Here is an 18,786-nt window from a genome sequence, read left to right on the forward strand (position 1 = left end):
AATTGTGAATAGCATTCACAAGTTTAATAAATCATTTAATCACACAGGAGAATTCTTAAAAAGACAGACTAGGCCGGGCGCGGTGGCTCACGCCTGTAATCCCAGCACTTTGGGAGGCCGAGGCGGATGGATCACGAGGTCAGGACATCAAGCCCATCTTGGCTAACACAGTGAAACCCCGTCTCTACTAAAAATACAAAAAATTAGCCGGGCGCCGTGGCGGGCGCCTGTAGTCCCAGCTACTCGGGAGGCTAAGGCAAGAGAATGGCGTGAACCCGGGAGGGCGGAGCTTGCAGTGAGCCGAGATGGCGCCACCGCAGTACGGCCTGGGCGAAAGAGTGAGACTCCGTCGCAAAAAAAAAAAAAAAAAAAAAAAAAAAGACAGACTACAACTTGAAGCAATAAATATGGGAAACAAAAAAAATTCCTGAAAAAAAAAAAGACCTGATGCTTTAATAACTATATAAAACATATAAGCCCAAACCACATGTAGAACCACTGTTTCAGTCACAGATGTCAAAGGTAAATTATTTGCATAATACTATGTAGCTCATATATTTCAAATTTTTGAAAACCATTTGCAAACCAAACCAATGTATAATCCATTAGTAATATGTAGTAATATGTTATATACTGATTTAGAAATCCAAGTTAGCACTAAAAATGAAAAGAATTCATAATGGCTAAAGAGTTAAAACTTAAGTATGTTTGGCAAAATATGAAAACAAATTGGAAGAAATACTACTTTGATTAGTAAGCCAGTGAAAAAGACACAAGCCTGCTACTATTATGCTTCCAGGCATGAACTTCCTTGTCAATATGTTCTCACCATAGCTTCCATAAATATGAATTCCAAAAATAGATATGCCTAGTTCCATACACCCTATATCCTCCCAAGAAAACTAGCAGCTTTTTCCCTTTTGATCCAGTGGTATTGTCTAAACTAGACATTGTCTGCACTATCAGAATCACTTGGAAGACTTGTTAAAACACAGTCTGCTGAGCCCTATCCCTGAAGTTTACGGTTCAGTAGGTCTGTTTAAGACCTAAGAATTTGCATTTCTGAGAAGTTACCAGGTGATGCTGATGCTACTGGTCCAGAGATCATACTTAAAGACCACAGGTCTACAATATTTGCTAATACCATATACCACCTTTACTATTAGTCTTCTAACATGTATATTCTGCCCTTATTGCCTCTGTGGCTAATGGTAACCTCTGGAGAGTAGAGACCAGCATGGCATCTGATACATGGTAGGTGTTCATTAAGTTTTGTGACAATCCTTTAAAAATACCATTATGAACTGATGTTCAAAAAGGCTTAGTCTGTTAACAGCTGAAAATTACTATAAAAAATTTAAAATCTTCACCATCCTAAAAAAAAAATAGCTACCAAACTCTTATCTTTTATCTCTACCCATTGAGTCTAAACACTCTGCCTCCATAGAAACATAATTTATGACAGACTACCTTGACTACATAAACTGCCTGTATTACAGGAAATATACCTGGGATGAAAATAGGAAAGAAAAATCATGCATCTCTCCAATGAACATCCGTATTTAGGGTAGCTTAAACAACACACAGGTAATCAAAGTGTGGGTTCGTACACGAAAATAGTTTCCAAAAGGCTGAGATGAACATAAACGACTTTTAAAACAAGGTAAACCTTCCTAACATATTTCCTTTGCTAAAGCCTGGGAGCATAACAATAAAAACGAAATAAGATTTGGGGAGACTATGTTCATGTTCGGCCCTGGGTAACAATTCTCTGCATATGACCAAGTGGCACTGAGAGGAATTTTCTATAGTGTTCCCAAAACTAGCAACAGTAATAACAACACTAATGATCCTTGTGTAAAGAGACAAGGAATATTTCAGCTTCAACTATCAATCCTTCTCTTCTTCATACTTACTCTTGTTGAGAATACTAGCTAAATAAATACCTTGGTGGAGGACAAAAACAGAGGGAATATAATTCATTGCTTTTGAATTCTATTCATTGCAAATGAATAGAAAATCATTTACTTATCTGCTCTTTTTAACATTTAAAGGATTCTAAGGTCCCACATTTAACAACTTTAAAACAGTCAGACAATATTATTTTTATTTCTCAAAAAAGCAAGCCAGATTTGGAGCTAATGAATGCTCAAATTCCAAGGGTAGACGGTATTCTGAAGAGGTCCATGTTGGATTCTAAGTAGTAACTATGAAATTGTTTCTTAAAGTTTACTACAAAAAGTCAGTTTTTAAAAAATTAATTTCTGACATCCCAAAAAAAGCTGATCAATACTATCTAACTTTTCTTTTAAATAAACTTAGCTTGAGAGGGGGAAAAAAACATGTACAATTTGGTGGCATTCATATTTATTTTCACCTGGATTTTCTAATAGTTTTAAAGCACAAAATCTTAAACCAGCTCTTTTCTGCTTGAATATGAAGAACCAAGCTTTTTTATCCTCCCCCATTTCAGCAACAAAGCAAAATAAGATAAATAAAAAAGTCATTTAGCATGGAAAAAAATTTCAACAGATGACAACTGTGAAAGCCAATCACTACTTGTTATATGAAGCTTTATAAACTGAGTCATTTTGAAAATGAATTTTCAATTCTCAACAGACAAAGCAGGACAAAGAAGAATGAAATACATTTGTTCTCAGTGGAGGAGAACCCAGTGATTAACTGCTGTGAAGTAGCAAATTCTGTACATACTGAAGTACTTTGTGGGAGGGCGGCTCAGACTTCAGAGACCTTACAGATTCTCAGAAGTTCTCAATACACTGAAAGTCGGGTTTAGAGGAGCAGTAAAAAGAAAAAAGCATAGATTCCTATTGTCCTACATTAACTATTGAACTTCCACCTCAAGAATATTACTTTAACTTGAAATGTACCTAAACCTAAATTGCTCAATTCCACAAATTCCTGCAACCAACAATTCAGAAGGGAAAGAACTCTTCCCTGGTTTTACCATATCTGTAAATATCCACATATACTCTCTTTTTGCTGTGATACAGACCTTCTTTTCTTTCCATTCTACATAATACAAATCTAGAACCTTATTCAAAAATGATTTTTTTCATTTAAACCAAGACACTTTCTAATCAATCAGTATAATCCCTTCACTATCTCTTTATCAGAGCACTTTGTCAACCACTGAATTTATGTGCAAAACTCTGGAGACTATTTGTTGATCCTATTTTTTTCTATTTTTTTGTAGGCTTTTTAGAATATAAGGACAAGTCTACATTACAGGTACATTTATGCTTATTGAGAAAGCATTCCATCAGTCCTCAAAAATAATTTTCAAAGTATTCACTGTGTCATTTGGCATGTGAGCAAGGCAAGACTGAGGTAATAGTGCAAACCATAAATAGCTGAATAGGAAATAAAGAGAAAAGAGTGAACACCAGCCATTAATTTTTCAATAACAACAGTAACAGCAGAATAGGGAAAAAGAATTGGTATCAGAGGCCATACAAGAAAGAAAATCAGCCTACTTATCTTTGGAACACACTGAGTCTTATATTAAAATTGGAAGGATCTGGGTGATTTTGGAACTAAGCTTCCTATCAGGAAAAAAAAAAATCACAAGACTTTATAAGCATGCTCCTTGTGCTTGGTGTACCTCATCCTCCTCAGCCTCAGTGCAACATTCATAATATTAACTAACTAACCTACTCTTTCTTCTTACACCACTCCTGCCAGGCAGCTATTGCAGTTCTTCTCCCACCCCTCTAAAAGCTTACTATCCCCTCTGCGGGCTTCACTTGCTCATCCTACTACCTAATGCACTTAGTCAAGTCCACTTTCCTTTGTATACCTGCTTTTTCCTATTCTTTCCCCATCACTGTAATCTAAGCTCTAATTCAATCACTTTCATTTAAAAGGATAGCCTTAATAAAAAGCCTCATAATCATAAACTCAGTTGGCTCAATCTGTCAAGACAGACCATAATAATTTCACTTCTGAAATGCTCTTTCCCTGTCATCTGTGTTGCTTCTCGTCAGAGTCCACCTTCTTCTCTGACCTCATCCCTTCTCTTCCTCCACTTACTCCCTTTCTCTTTTTCATCTCTTTCCCTCCAAGCCAGCCAGCATTGCCCAAAGTACAGTTCTCAGTATTTTTCCCTTTAGTCCTCCTCTGATGGCAACCATTCCACGTCATTTTCACCTACATGCAAATGACTTCCAAACCATATGTCTACCCTTAGTATTGATTTCTCATCTGCAAACCACTGATGGGCATTTCCCATTAACTGTCCCATTAACACCTCCTCTCAATAACCTACATTTCATACAAATCATCATGCCCTATTGGGCCAATTTTTCAGGAGAGGTGTTAAAATTGATTTTTGCCTCTCTTTCCCTCTAGGAAATCACTTTCATTTTTTCATTCATCTGTTCCTTTCTATCTTCACTATCATACTCCTCGTCCATTCAAATCTGGTGTCACTTAGTCTACTGGAGCTAGTCCACCTTCTGTACAATCTGTCCTGCACACCATGTTAGTTTAAGACTTTATACTCCACTCACTATACTTTTTATGTTCTCTTTCTTCTTATGGTAGTAAAAAGTACTCTCCTAAGTCTATCTTTGACTCAGTTAAAGTAAGGCAAAGGGCATCTGCTTCTACCAAAACCAGAGCTGAAGGTAACAGCATATTTTATTCAGACACCAGGAAAAAAAAAAAAAAAAGTAAAAGAGGACTTTAAAGGAGAGTTAAAATGAGGAGAACTGAGATAGGTGCAATGGTCATTTTCTACCAAGGAATTTTCCTTCACAGTTATCTTTAGCAGTAGTTTTCAACCCTTTTTTCACTATGACACATGTGAGGGTCATTCACATACAAAGCATTCTCATGTATATACTCATTTAGCAACAAAGTGAAAAAAATTAAATGGATTAGTAAAGCTCTGCAATAATTGACAATCACTACCACACTGGTGTATGTACTAATATTTCTATTTCAGTGACTGACTTCTGTGAACTTGTTCACCTCAAGAGAATACAGGCATGAAATTCAGGTTATTTAAAAAAAAAAAAAAAAATCTATTCAGCACAGATACTGACCAAAAGGAAAGAGGCTGGTGGAAAAACCAATATAGCCAACCTCTTGTAAACTGGTGGAATACCAGCCCTGGACACAAGACATCCACAGCTACAGGTTTGCCAACTCCCAGCAAGCTAGTTGTCATCCCTTCTCTCTTCCTCCCAAACAAAGTACATGAAGATACAAGAGCATGAAGTATACACAGAGACAAATTCCCCCACTTGAATATGCTCTATTTCATTAAAAAAGGAGATTCAGGAATTTAATTACTTTATAATATTACAATATTCATAACAATGTTCTTATGACACTGTGACATAACATCAACACTGAGGCAGCTAAACTTTCCAAAAATCCTTTCTGTGATATTCATAGCTCTGTGTAATATAGCCTGACCTATTTAGCCAAAATATATCTTAGTTATTTCTTCCACTATAGCAAGCAAACCTATTTTACCATTCCTAAAAAATGCACCTAGCTCCACATCTCTGTTCATGCCAGCTGGAATACATTTCCCCTACTCCTGTTTATCTAGTATCTATAAAAAATTCAAGACCCCCTCCAATTCCCACCATTAAAAAGATTTCACTGATCAACAATAAATCTGGCAACTCATAATTCTTCTGTATTACTGTACTTTCCTATATTTATTAATCTTTTCATGTACACAAAGACTACACATTATACTTCTTTTTATGTCCAGAAACACAGAAACAACACCTTAAACATGGCAGACACTAAAACATTTTTTGATTAATAACACCACTCATATAATCACACACCTCTAGGACACACACTATAATAAGGAAGAAATTACCTGATTCAATTAAATGCAAACAAAGCACTTCTAATGGATATTGTACAGTAGGATAGATGTTTATCATTCCTTCACAGGCCTTCTTCAATCTAGCAGTCTCATGAGGAAACTTGAAAATATAAAAGCAAAATACACTATATTCTAGTAGTAGTAAAATGTATTTATGAACACTTTGCTAATTAGAAATACATACAAGTCACATTAGAGATTTAAAAAATCAACTTACTTTGGATAAACTCTGAATGAAATGCCTATAAAGTACTTGGTGATCTTCACTAGGAATCTTATCTGATAATCCCAGTGCATTCTCAAAAGCAGTTAAAAGCTGAAACAAATAAAAAAGCTATCATCTCTATCATACTTAAATGACAAATGATTAAATGTATAAGACTCTCTTACACAAACTACACCTTCAATTAACTGCAAATGTATTCTACAGTCTGACCCTGACAACTTCAACGAGGAAAAACATGTATTTGTAAGTTTTGGAATGCATTCTAACTCCAACTGGCCAGCAAACTGCACTCAACTGGTAAGTAACAACTATAATTAACAACATTAATTTAACAAAACGTACTTCCAAGTGCCTGCTGTCTCCTACAAAGTAGTCAACCAGAGTATAGTCTTATATGCTAGTATAGCTGCTACTGCTCACATATCATTTTTAAAACAATTCTGAAATCACTAGCACATTCTTTGAAATATCTTCAATGATAGCAAATCTTCAACCTTTAAAAAACCATTATAAAGTTGGGTGATACTTTTGGTAAAAGAAAAGCAGAGATATGACTGAACTGTTATGAAATCACTTCTCTTATGCAGTATTAGCTGACTCTGAAGAACATTCCATCACCTCTCTTATGCAGTATTAACTGGCTTTGAAGGCCAACAGGCCTTCTAAATATGTCAATATGTCTTGAATAAGAACAGTAATACTAGAATCCAAGGCAAGTGGTATAAAGCACTTCATACCACTCAGTTGGCTACACGTTCTACTTTAAAATGAATACTCATCACTTAATACCAAAAAGCCATAATGTAGTTCAATATCTCAAATTTTCTTTGGAAAGTATGGTATAAAATCTACATAAATAAGTAAAATTTTGCTGCCCTGGTAAAGTTAACAATCTTACAAAGAAGGAACATAGCTCAAAACAGTCTAGCATAAAAGATTTTTTAAAACAGTAATAAAATTATTCCAAATGAAAAATCTGTGATACATTTTTTTCTAAATACTCAGTATTCAAAGTAACAATAAATACTCCCATCCTTTTATCTATTACTAACAGTTAGAAATCAATTCTTAAAATCATAAGTACAATTAATTCTCTGTCATGGAGGAGGGTAGGATAGACCATCCAAAAAGTTATTTTACTTATTTTGGAATGTGTTTGATATTCTGGTAACCTACACTATTTTAAGGAAAATAATGACGTTATATTATGATATTATACAATTTAAGAGAAACTGCTAAGCTACCTAATTTTGTCACTGCTCAATTTTTTCCACAACTGAATCTATGCACAGATAAATCATGTTATCACACACAAAAAAGAAACCTTATTCTCACATTTTTATCCCCAGCTCTTAGGACACTGCCTGACATAATAGGTAGTCAATAAATACTTTCTGAATAAACAAATCAATGAGTGAACAAAGGAATATATATAAAAAGAAATGAACTTCCTATCCTATATAGAGTCTGTATTTGTTTATTTAAAAATTCCACTCAATTTAACAAGTGTACATTAAGTAGCTATTTACTATAATAAGAAATTAAGTTGACTTTTAAAGTTACAAATAAAAAAAGGAGAATGATAGATATATTTTCCAAATGTAGTTCAAAACCAAATTTTTTTTAGTCTTTCAAAAATTCTTTTCAATTACTTTAAAATCTGCACCATAAAGACTTTTTTTCTAGGTGAAAAATACTAAATATAAATATACTAAATACTAAATTTACCTAAATACTAAATATAAATACTCTAAACAGTGGAATTGTTAAACCTCAAAGTAATTCAGTACTCAGTTCAGAAGGGTAAAGAAACACACCTTTAAAGGTATAACTTTTTAGACATCATAAGCAGTTTTGTGAAAGCCAATTTAGTTTCTTTTTTACAGTGATTAAGTTACTGATGTATTGCAGATTCTTATGAACACAAGAGAATGAAATTCTGATACCATGAGTACCAATTCCATTCCATCCAGACTCTGTATGAGACTACAGGCCAATAATTCTGACTTTATCTAGAAGAGCCTCTATGAATTTAAAATTGTACATTTACAAAATACCTAGTCTAGCATACAATTCTTTTTTTTTTTTGAGCATCCATTGAATCATCATTGAATGTCCTATTTCCAATGTAATTCATGGACTAATATCCAGAATCTGTAAGGAACTTAAACAAATTAGCAAGAAAAAAAAACAACAATCCCATCAAAAAGTTGGCTGAGGACATCAATAGAAAATTCTCAAAAGATACACAAACGGCTGACAAACATATGAAAAAATGCTCAACATCACTAATGATCAGGGAAATGCAAATCAAAACCACAATGCGATACCACCTTACTCCTCCAAGAATGACCATAATCAAAAAATAAAAAAAATAGATGTTGGTGTGGATGCAGTAAAAATGAAACACTTCTACACTGCTGGTGGGAGTGTAAACTAGTACAACCATTATGGAAAACAGTGTGGAGACTCCTTAAAGAACTAAAAGTAGGCTGGGCTCAGTGGCTCACGCCTGTAATCCCAACACTTTGGGAGGCTGAAGTGGGTGGGTCACTTGAGGTCAGGAGTTTGAGATCAGCCTGGCCAACATGGTGAAACCCCATCTGTACTGAAAATACAAAAATTAGCCAGGCATCGTGGCACATGCCTGTAATCCCAGCTACTTGTGAGGCTGAGGCAGGAGAATTGCTTGAACCTAGGAGGCAGAGGTTGTGGTGGGCCAAGATTGTACCACTGCACTCCAGCCTGGGTGACAGAGTGACACTCTGCCTCAAAAAAAAAAAAAAAAAAAAAAAAGAACTAAAAGTAGAACTACCATTTGATCCAACAATCCCTCTACTAGGTATCTATCCAGAGGAAAAGAAGTCATTATACAAAAAAGATACTTGCACATGCATGTTTATAGCGGCACAAGTCACAACTGCAAAAATACAGAACTAGCCCAAATGCCCATCAATCAATGAGTGGATAAAGAAATTGTGATATATTTATATGTACACACAGACACACACATACACACACAATGGAATACTACTCAGCTATAAAAAGGAATGAATTAATGGCATTCGCAGCAACCTGGATGGAACTGGAGACTATAATTCTAAGTGAAGTAACTCAGGAATGAAAAACCAAACATCATATGTTCTCACTCATAAGTGAACATATGATAAGAACATTGTATATTCTCACTCTAAGCTATGAGGACACAAAGGCATAAGAATAATACAATGGTCTTTGGGAACTTGGGGGATGGTGAGGGATAAAAGACTATAAATTGGGTTCAGTGTACACTACTCGGGTGAAGGATGCACCAAAATCTCACAAATCACTACTAAAGAACTTACTCATGACCAAATACCACCTGTTCCTCAAAAACCTATGAAAATTAAAAATTAAAAAAACTCCATAAAAAGAAACAAACCCAATAAAAAATGAGCAAAGATGTGAACACACACTTCACCAAAGAAAAGATACAGGTGCAAATAAACACATGAAAAGATGCTCAACATTACTAGGGAAATGAAAATTAAAATGACAATGATCAATTATGTTTCCATTTTCTAAATTCAATTAAATGATCAATTTTCATGAACAAACTTGAAGAATAAATGAGTCAATACCAATTGCTGAGTTTCATTATTCTGGTCCTCTGTACTTTCAGCCAGGAACTGAGTCAATTTTCTCCATAGTTGATGAAGCTCCTGGTTGTCTGCACCTTCTTCTTGCCGTGTTTTTATCAACTTGTGCCATGTTCGAGCCACCTATTAAAGAAGGAGATTTTAAATTATTTTGTCCAAAATGTAAAAATGCCAATAAAAACGTAAAATCTGCAAATAAGAACATTTTTAATCGGTTAATATATAAAAATAGCAAAAGCATAGAACCCCATCTATTTTATTTTTTTTTTGAGACGGAGTTTCACTCTTGTTTCCCAGGCTGGAATGCAATGGCACAATCTCGGCTTACCACAACCTCCGCCTCCTGGGTTGAAGCGATTCTCCCGCCTCAGCCTCCTGAGTAGCTGGGATTACAGGCATGCGCCACCATGCCCAGCTAATGTTGTATTTTTAGTAGAGACAGGGTTTCTCCATGTTGGTCTTGCTGGTTTCGAACTCTGACCTCAGGTGATCTGCCCGCCTCAGCCTCCCAAAGTGGTGGGATTATAGGTGTGAGTCACCGTGCCCAGCCCATCTATTATTAAAAGAAGTCAGCAAATCATTCACCAACCTCTAGGTGTTTCTTTTCTTGGTAATATAGATCCACAAGTTTCTTGCTGACATCACACCACTTCTGTTTGTCAACACTTAGAACAAAACAAAACACACACACACAAAAGGATTTTGAATCTGATTAATAAAAATAACCAAGGACTTAAAACACTAAAATTTAAGTATTCCAATAATAATTTCAGGTACTATTTTAAATTAGAACATATCTTCTTTCATACTACAGTAAAATTTTCTAAAATGAGCTCCTCATAAAAAAGGTTTAAGAAATATTATCTTCTATTATATTGACTGAAAATAATATCAAAGTTCCAAAATTAGTCAATCCTCTTACTAGTAGTGTTTTGATTCTATTTAAATCACAAAAGATTCTGTGACAAATGTTTGAAAGAAAAAAGCTTCCCAATTCCCAGTAAATGCTGGAATACCTCTACATGATTTTTAATCAGCTTATTAAAATTCAAGCTTTGAAAGAAACTGGCCTTTCCTCATACATTTCTTACCTTTCATAAAGATCCAGGAGCTTTTGGTAAACACCAGGTAAGTCATCCTTAGCATTTATGTGATTATATTTCTCATACAAGTTTGCTAACCCCTAAAAGAAGAAGTACTCATGATTATTCTTTTTCCTAAAACATTTGCTGTTCTCACACTCATTTATGTTGCTAAATAATCTGATAATCTATAAAGATTATTTCTGAAAAAGGATTATTATAATTTACAAATGAAATGATCTGTCTGGGATTTGCCTCTAAATATAATAGCTGGGGGTCGGAGGGCACAGGTAAAGTGGATATTGTTGAGTATGGGTGACAGGAATAAAGAGGTATACCATTCCCTTTTCTTTTGAAAATTCATTTGAAGTGCTTCACAATAATAAACACTTTTAATGGCTATTCTACAATCTTACCATCTAAGATTACTATACGATACTATTTTTTTTTAAATTTCAGCATGTGATTTAAAGTGTTTTATTGTGATATCATTGACATATAAAAATTGTATGTTTTTAAGGTGTACAACTTGATGTTTTGATATATGTATTCACTGTGAAATGACCACCATAATCAAGCTAACTAGCATAAGCATGCTACGTAGTTACCACTGGTGGCGGGGGAGGCAAGGGAGAGGTGAGAAGATTTAATTTTAAGATCTGTGTGACACTACTTTTATGATATGATCAACCAAAAAAAAATCCAGTAGTCTGTGAAAATCGTCATTTTTGCTTTAAAGAACGATCAGATATCCTAAACCACTCAGTCCCTTATAAAAGCAGCAATTTCTCTAAGTGTGTTACCAGATATCCTCAAGTTCTTATTCACATGAACCTGAGACAAACAGGTTCACACTCTCCAGGGCCTACTACATCGTATTAATCAGTTTCAAAGGTGTGATTGAGATACCAAACAAAGTTACTAAATGTGAAAAAGTTGGAGAATCTAAGTAAAAACATTAAGGCCACTAAGCAAGAAAAAAGAATTTAACTTGCACTCAAAGATAGAAACATTAACATTTTTATATTATTTTATTTTTAGGAAACATTAAAAAACATTTCTTTTACCTCAGGTAAGCATAAAGAGTAATATTGTGGATAAGTCTTTTATATGCACATATAACTAAGGTAGAGATTTATATTTGAGTGCTCACATTAGAAATAATCCATTAGGTAGGATGTTAAATAGTGTTAAACATCCTTTGCACCACTTTTTTTCTAAACTAACTTTTAGGTTTAGAAAACCCACAAATTTAAATTTTTTCTTACATGGGGCAAATGTAGGTTTACATGCTTAATGTTGAAACCTGTATTTTGAAAAATGCAAAAAAAAATCCATTCCCATAATACAGAAAAAAAAATTTCTACATACCTGCCAAGCTAGTAATTGGTCTGGCTCTAATTCGGCAGCTTTTTTATAGGCACTCTGGGCCTGATCAGGTTGTTCTAGTTCAGCTGCAGCAACACCAATAAAAACCCAGGCATTATAGTTATTTTTCTCTTGTTTTAACACTGTCTGATTTAAAAAAAAATTAAAAGAGCAGGTCAGTAAATTTTGGAAGCAAATGAACTAACAATAACAGAAAGTCTACTATGAGTCAGGAAATCTGTATCTACCACTAACAGAGCAAACTTCAGAATGCCATTTAACCTATCTGGTTTCAGTTTCCTCAGGGGAAGGACTTGGACTGTATGAGTGACCATAATGGCTTTGAAATAACAGATGGTTTTTTTAAAGCTGCCCAAGTGATACTGACACCTCTACCAAATGCCTTCCCATGCTCTTTGGGAATACTGGGTATAAAAAGAACAATAACTACTCAATCATCCTGCCTGCCTCCATACTGCTACTGGTCAAACTCAAAAAGCTGTTCTCCATCTCATTTCACTTAATCCAACTCTCATATTTTCCTTCACCATGATAGTTTCCCCATATTAGACACATGGATTTTTCTCAAGATTATAGACTAGGAAACTAGACTCACCCCAGTGTGATTATACCAAATATGTTCAAAATAAATAGTGCAATGAATGTTTAAACAACACCTGCCAACTGGAATAAAAATTACATGTAGAGATAATTGCTCTCAGAAATAACAGCTACTTGCTAAGGTAAAATAAAATAGCTTGAAGCAGTTAGCAAGTATGTTCTAGGGAAAGAAAAACAAAACCAGTAGCTAAAATGAAATTAGCCTCTTAAGGTTTTACATTATTCTAGAGAAAATAAGAACACTACCATGAGTTAAGCCAGTCATATTATTAGATTTGAGTGCATCCACATAATACTTCTAATAATCTGTCCCTAATATGCAGTACAAGCTGCATTCTATCTGTGAACACACTGATTACACAAATTGGGTCATTCTTGTCACCTAAGTCAGAGTAAAGGGAGCACCAGGGGAAAAGGTACTCAGGCCTCATAGCACCTGCTCCGAGATTTAAATTTTCCAAAAGCCCAGCTGCTGAGAGGGCCTGCTGTAACCCTAAGACCAGTTTTCTGCAGTAGCTGCCATGACTCTAAGTCTAGTTATACCTACCATTGTCACTCACCAATCAAAGCCTGCCAGCTCCCAAAAGCTTCTCTAGTACCTGTGAGCTTTCTTTCAAATACATAACATTTTTCTTTCCAATAAAATGGCCAACCCTCTCTTTGTTCTTCAGACATACAAATGACCACTTAGCCTGTGTGTGTAGGCCCCAAACTGCAATTCTTGCTTCCCAAAATAAAATTCAATTTAAATATTCGTTTCTCTATTTATTTTGACAACAACATAACAATGCTGCCTCCTAACAAATCACAACAATGATGTAACTACCAAAGTTAAGCTCTAAACACTGGGGACTTATTAATGCTTATGTTCCCAACACCAGGTACAATGGCTGGCACTTAACTGCTGAACAAAATGCCATACTCAACCAGCAATTAGTTAAGTACCGACTATCTGCCTGATGACCAGGTTTTCAGAATCCAAAACGGATGTTTAAGAAAATAATTATCAACAATGTGGTGAAAGCAGGTATGAGATTCTGAAAGAACATAGAGAAAAAAGTACCGAACTCTGCACAAACTGGAGAAGGCTTCCCTGAAGGGATACTCATACCATGTGATAAAGCACCACAGGCAGACAAGGTGATGAACAGACAAAACCACAGCAAATGCAACATTCCTTTACTCAAAAACTCATTTAGTCTCAATCAATATTCTGGGTTACTACACATTAGTAATCAGGCATTTATAACTGATTAGCTATCCATTTGCATTTTCTAATTGGGTCTCTCTAGTATAAATTATTAACTATTTGGTGGAATCCATATCTGAATTTTGCAGAAAGCCTACAGAAAGAAGACAGCTATGGTGGTGCTGTATATAATTGGAACGTGCATCAATTAGATAAACCTAGTGCTGAAGGAAACAGTCCTTCTTCCCTCCCTGGGGGAGACAGGTGAGAGATCCCAGTGTGTCTCTCACCTACTGATGACTTCACTCCTACCACTATCCTCTGTCTCTCCCCCAAGTCCAATTTCTCCCTCTGAATGGAAACATACCCATCAGCATAAAAATAAGCTTTATAATCTTGGTCCTCTCATCCACAAACCAAATAGAAAAAGAACACTAACATGCCATTTAACAATGAAAACTTTAAGATAACAGTAGCATTCCACGATACAACCATCAAAAGACATTTATGGGATATTCAGGTTTTAAGAACTTGGTTTTGGTAAGTTACCAATACAGAGAAAATTAAGTTTGGCAGAGGTAGTTTATCCTGCTAACTGGAGGTTAAAAGTCCAACCATTCTAATGGTTCTACTAAATGGCCTTACCACTTCTGTTGTTTGGACAGGAAATAATTCACGTATTACAAATCAACAATGTTTATAAATGGGTAACATACTTTCATTGTGGAAGAAAAAAATACTGGTTACCTTACAGTGTTTCAAAGCTTCTTTGTATTCTTTGTTTCTGATTGCATCTCTAGCACTTTTTAGAGCAGTCTTCACTTCCTTGCTGGACATTCTGTCAAGGCAGAAAGCCTGAGTGAATCTACAGTAATACCTACCCAACTGTAAAGGTTCCAACAAACTTAGCCATCTGAATAAGGGAACCTGGAAAAGGAAAAGACTCCTTCTCTCTGGAACAGTCTTCCCTCTAGAATATACACAGTTTATTCCTTCACCTCTTCAGATCTGTACTCAAATGTCACTTCCTCAATGAAACCTTCCTTTGACATGCTATTTAACATTTTAATCTTGCTATCCCCCTACTCTCAACAACCCAGTATTTCCTGAACCCCTACCATTGCTTTATTTTTCTTGAAAGCATTTGTCACATTTAATATACTATATATTCTACTTATTTATCCTATTTATTTTCTGGGTCCCAACCCCTCAAGAATGTAAGTTCCATGCAAGCAAGAATTTTTTTTTTCACTGCCACATCCCCAGGACCTAGTATCTTAAATTACAGATGATCAATTAATATGTGTTGAAATTCAGTTATATTTTATTTACATTCGTTCTCTATATATTTTGGCTAAAATACAAATGATCTTGTTGATCAGGACTCAAAACATACCAATCTCAATCCAACTCTCCCACTCGGTACAAAGCAAGATCCAGTAGAATAAGCCCAAGTCACAGATAAAACACTAACACAAATAATTTCAGTGACTGTGATATGAAAGTTTAAGAAAGCATTGTTTTAATGCTAGTTTCTGTGAAACATAAATCAAGATATTAACTTTCTTCACAATAAGGATTACTGTAGGATTATTACCTGTACATTCTCTAAAGAAAAACAATGTTTAAACTTGAATGGAAGCAATGGATAATGCAAAAGGGTTGTACACTAATTTCAGCCATAAAAAGATATTTTAATTAGTAGAGAAAATATTTCTTCATTTAATCTTAAGATATATTAATTTTAAATAAATTAGCATATTTTAAGATTACACAACTTATTCTGGCTTACCTGTAAACAAGTCTAATTCAATCATAATTCAATGTTAAAAAAAAGAAACATTTGTATTTTCTGTCAGTTCCTCTAATCTCACAGAAAGGTAAAACAAAGCTGGGGTAAATATTAAGTATTTATAGGCTTCAGATGCTCAAGGGAGTAAAATGTACCAAAAAGATGAATCACTGACATGGTACACTGACAGTCCTTTATATCCAAAGAAGAAGCTAACACAGAAGTATGAGACCAAAGAAGTTTGAGAAGTTAGATATATATTATTTAATCTTTTTGACTTAAAAAATGTTAGGATTCAAAATAATAGAAAAATTAAGATACCATAAAATCAATTTATCTACAGCTAGAACCAGATTCCCTAAATAGGCAGATAAGTAACTTTTTTGCCTAGTTACAAAAATTATATCATTTAAAGCACCATATTTCATATGTTCTTGCTTTAGAAACGACTACCTTATCTGAAATTATCTTGGTATATATTTATAGGTGAAAGCTTCAGAATGTTTTTTTGTAGTTTGCAAATCTTGATTGGAGTAGGTAACAAATTTCAATGCTGATTTCACAGTTTTCTCAAACCAGTTTCCTTTGGTTAAAAAAAAACCTGCAGACTAAAAAGAAGAAAATAACATCAAGGATGATGACAACTAATCTAGATCAATAAAAAGAGACAAAAAGAGACACTCAAGTAAAAAAATCAAAAGATGTCCAAGTTGAAAAGGAACAAAAACAGTCTCAAATTAAAAACAAACAGAAGACCACAACCATTACATAAGGAGGAAGTTCACCATCTCTTCTATCACCCAACATTCATGAGGGTATATATACAAACAAGGTAGAACCAACCACTACTAAACTACATGCAGCCCGCAAGCTATTTGCTGTGCATGATATAAAAAATATATAAAGAATATAATCTAAATCAAGAGAAAGACTTAAGACATATAAGTCATTCAATAATCAAATGCTAAACTAAGGGTAATGAGTGGAAGTGCAATAGGAATTTAGAGAAGGAAAGGTGTGTGATGTTATTAATGGCTTCTATTAATAGAAGATGACAAGACTTTAGAATGGAACGAAGAAGGAAAATTGCTCTACTCAGAGGCAAATGCATTAGCAAAGTGAGAGAAGTGGGAATGAGTTGTGGCAAGTATAGGAAACAGTGAGAAAGCCAGGCTGAATGGATCAGAAGGGACTTATTAAAGAGAAGAAAATTAGGTTGGGTAGGTAAATAGAGCCTCAGATTATAGATCCTGAAAGTCAAACAGACAAGTGTGAAGTTAAATACAGCAGCAAATAGGAAGCCATTAGGAATTTTTAAGTAGGTTGTTTTTAAAGACCACTATATAGAAACAAACACCATTTTTCTCTTGGTAATCAATTCTAATATTAAATATCCTTCAGTATCTGTATGTCTCCATATGTAATTACAATTCTTCATGCTACAATGGAACCCTCTATTCTCTTCCAATTCCTTCTTCATTTGATGCAACATTTAACACAATACGGTAGCACTGAGGTCCTCTCTCACTCATGCATACACACATATATGTAGGTAAGTTTCAGAAGGTTAATTTTTAAAAAGACAAAATAATCTGACCCTTTTCAACCCTAAAATCTACTACTTCCTTTGTTTTTTTAATTTTAATTTTTATTTTTGAGGGGAAAGGGAAGCGTCCATTCACCAATTTTCTAACCTTATTGAGATCCAACCATCTACTAGGTACCACTTAAACCCATTTTCCTTCAAAGGGTAAAAACCTACTACCCAAAATGATTCCACGTAACTCCATACTCCTCTATTTTGGATATTTCCCTTGATTGTAAGGATTTCTAACATGTCAAAGAAACATCTAGCTCTCTTGCAAGAGAGGGAGATGTCTTTAATATTCTTCCACAATACAACTCCCTATTAATTCTTTCCTCTTATACCTCTCTTTCCACTATTCTCCTCAATCTCAACTGACTTTATTTTAAATAAGAGTATTCATTTTGTACGTTTTCACTCAAGTTTTTCTACTACCAACCCAAAATATTTTTATCCAACATAAATCAAGTATAAAAAGTGGCAACAATTGCACTTAAAATTGAGTTAGAAAGTAACAGTCATGCCATAAAGGCAATGATATTCCTCAAAGACAACATATATAGGTATGATATATATGTCCCCAGTTGAGGCTATGAAACCTTAAATAATATTCCAATATGCTCATACAAAGATTCCACAAAGCTAAAACAACAACAATAATAAATAGTAATGATAATGGAACCTAATTATAGAAAGGAAAAAAATGATAACTTTAAATCTAATAACAAAAGGTATTTTGTAATGACCCACAGTCTGACATTTAAAAAAAAAAAACTATGCCATTAAATCTTTCTTCTGAAAGGAATGAGTAAAAACAATCATTAAGTAAAAATAGATTCCAATTTATTATTTAGCATTGTAGACACTTACCTTTTACCAATTATTACCACCTCTATATTCTTCCCGAATTGAATTTCAGATTGTTCCTTACCCATTTTCCATCTAAATTAAACAATAACAAGTATGAGCCAGTCATATAAAAAGGATGACACCCACAACCCAAAACCTTCTAAACTTTCTAATGCATCAGATTCAATTTTCATAATTCATAATTTAAAACATGAGAAATAATTATGTATAATTTTTAGTATTTTTATTCTTTCCCAGAGAGACACTATTCTCAATCTCCAAATTTCTGAATTGGTCTAAACTATATTCCTAGGGCCTCAGATGATAAAAGGAAACTTCTACAAGAGATCAGAAGGATTTTGAAAAACCATTTCAGAAACCCAAAATACACTGATGTCGATATAAAAAATGGAGCCAAAGAAGAATATCTACTATTTCTGTGCCATCTTTGCTTTGAATCAAGGACATCCACAGACAACTAAGGTACTTATTTACACCCAATTTGCAGCCTAATTATATTAGAATAGAACTTTTCTCTAAGGAACAAAAGGAGTATAATAT

The 18,786-nt window shown here is 34.4% G+C and overlaps 1 protein-coding gene across 2 annotated transcripts in view; it reads right to left on the reverse strand.

The window, feature by feature from the left end:
• The window catches only part of SKIC3 (SKI3 subunit of superkiller complex), an 88,750-nt gene that overhangs the window by 66,020 nt on the left and 3,944 nt on the right, over positions 1 to 18,786 (reverse strand). For both annotated transcript variants that reach the window (XM_063612283.1, XM_055233349.2), the window contains exons 2-10: positions 18,247 to 18,318; positions 16,245 to 16,399; positions 14,747 to 14,837; positions 12,193 to 12,336; positions 10,831 to 10,922; positions 10,329 to 10,404; positions 9,722 to 9,862; positions 6,093 to 6,191; positions 5,867 to 5,975 (exon numbers count right to left, since the gene is read on the reverse strand). In XM_063612283.1, the coding sequence (XP_063468353.1) occupies positions 5,867 to 5,975; positions 6,093 to 6,191; positions 9,722 to 9,862; positions 10,329 to 10,404; positions 10,831 to 10,922; positions 12,193 to 12,336; positions 14,747 to 14,836 (751 nt within the window). In that variant the 5' untranslated portion in view covers position 14,837; positions 16,245 to 16,399; positions 18,247 to 18,318. The remainder of the gene's footprint in view (positions 1 to 5,866; positions 5,976 to 6,092; positions 6,192 to 9,721; positions 9,863 to 10,328; positions 10,405 to 10,830; positions 10,923 to 12,192; positions 12,337 to 14,746; positions 14,838 to 16,244; positions 16,400 to 18,246; positions 18,319 to 18,786) is intronic.

Source organism: Symphalangus syndactylus, chromosome 11 (assembly GCF_028878055.3).
Source record: "Symphalangus syndactylus isolate Jambi chromosome 11, NHGRI_mSymSyn1-v2.1_pri, whole genome shotgun sequence".
Lineage (NCBI taxonomy): Eukaryota > Metazoa > Chordata > Mammalia > Primates > Hylobatidae > Symphalangus > Symphalangus syndactylus.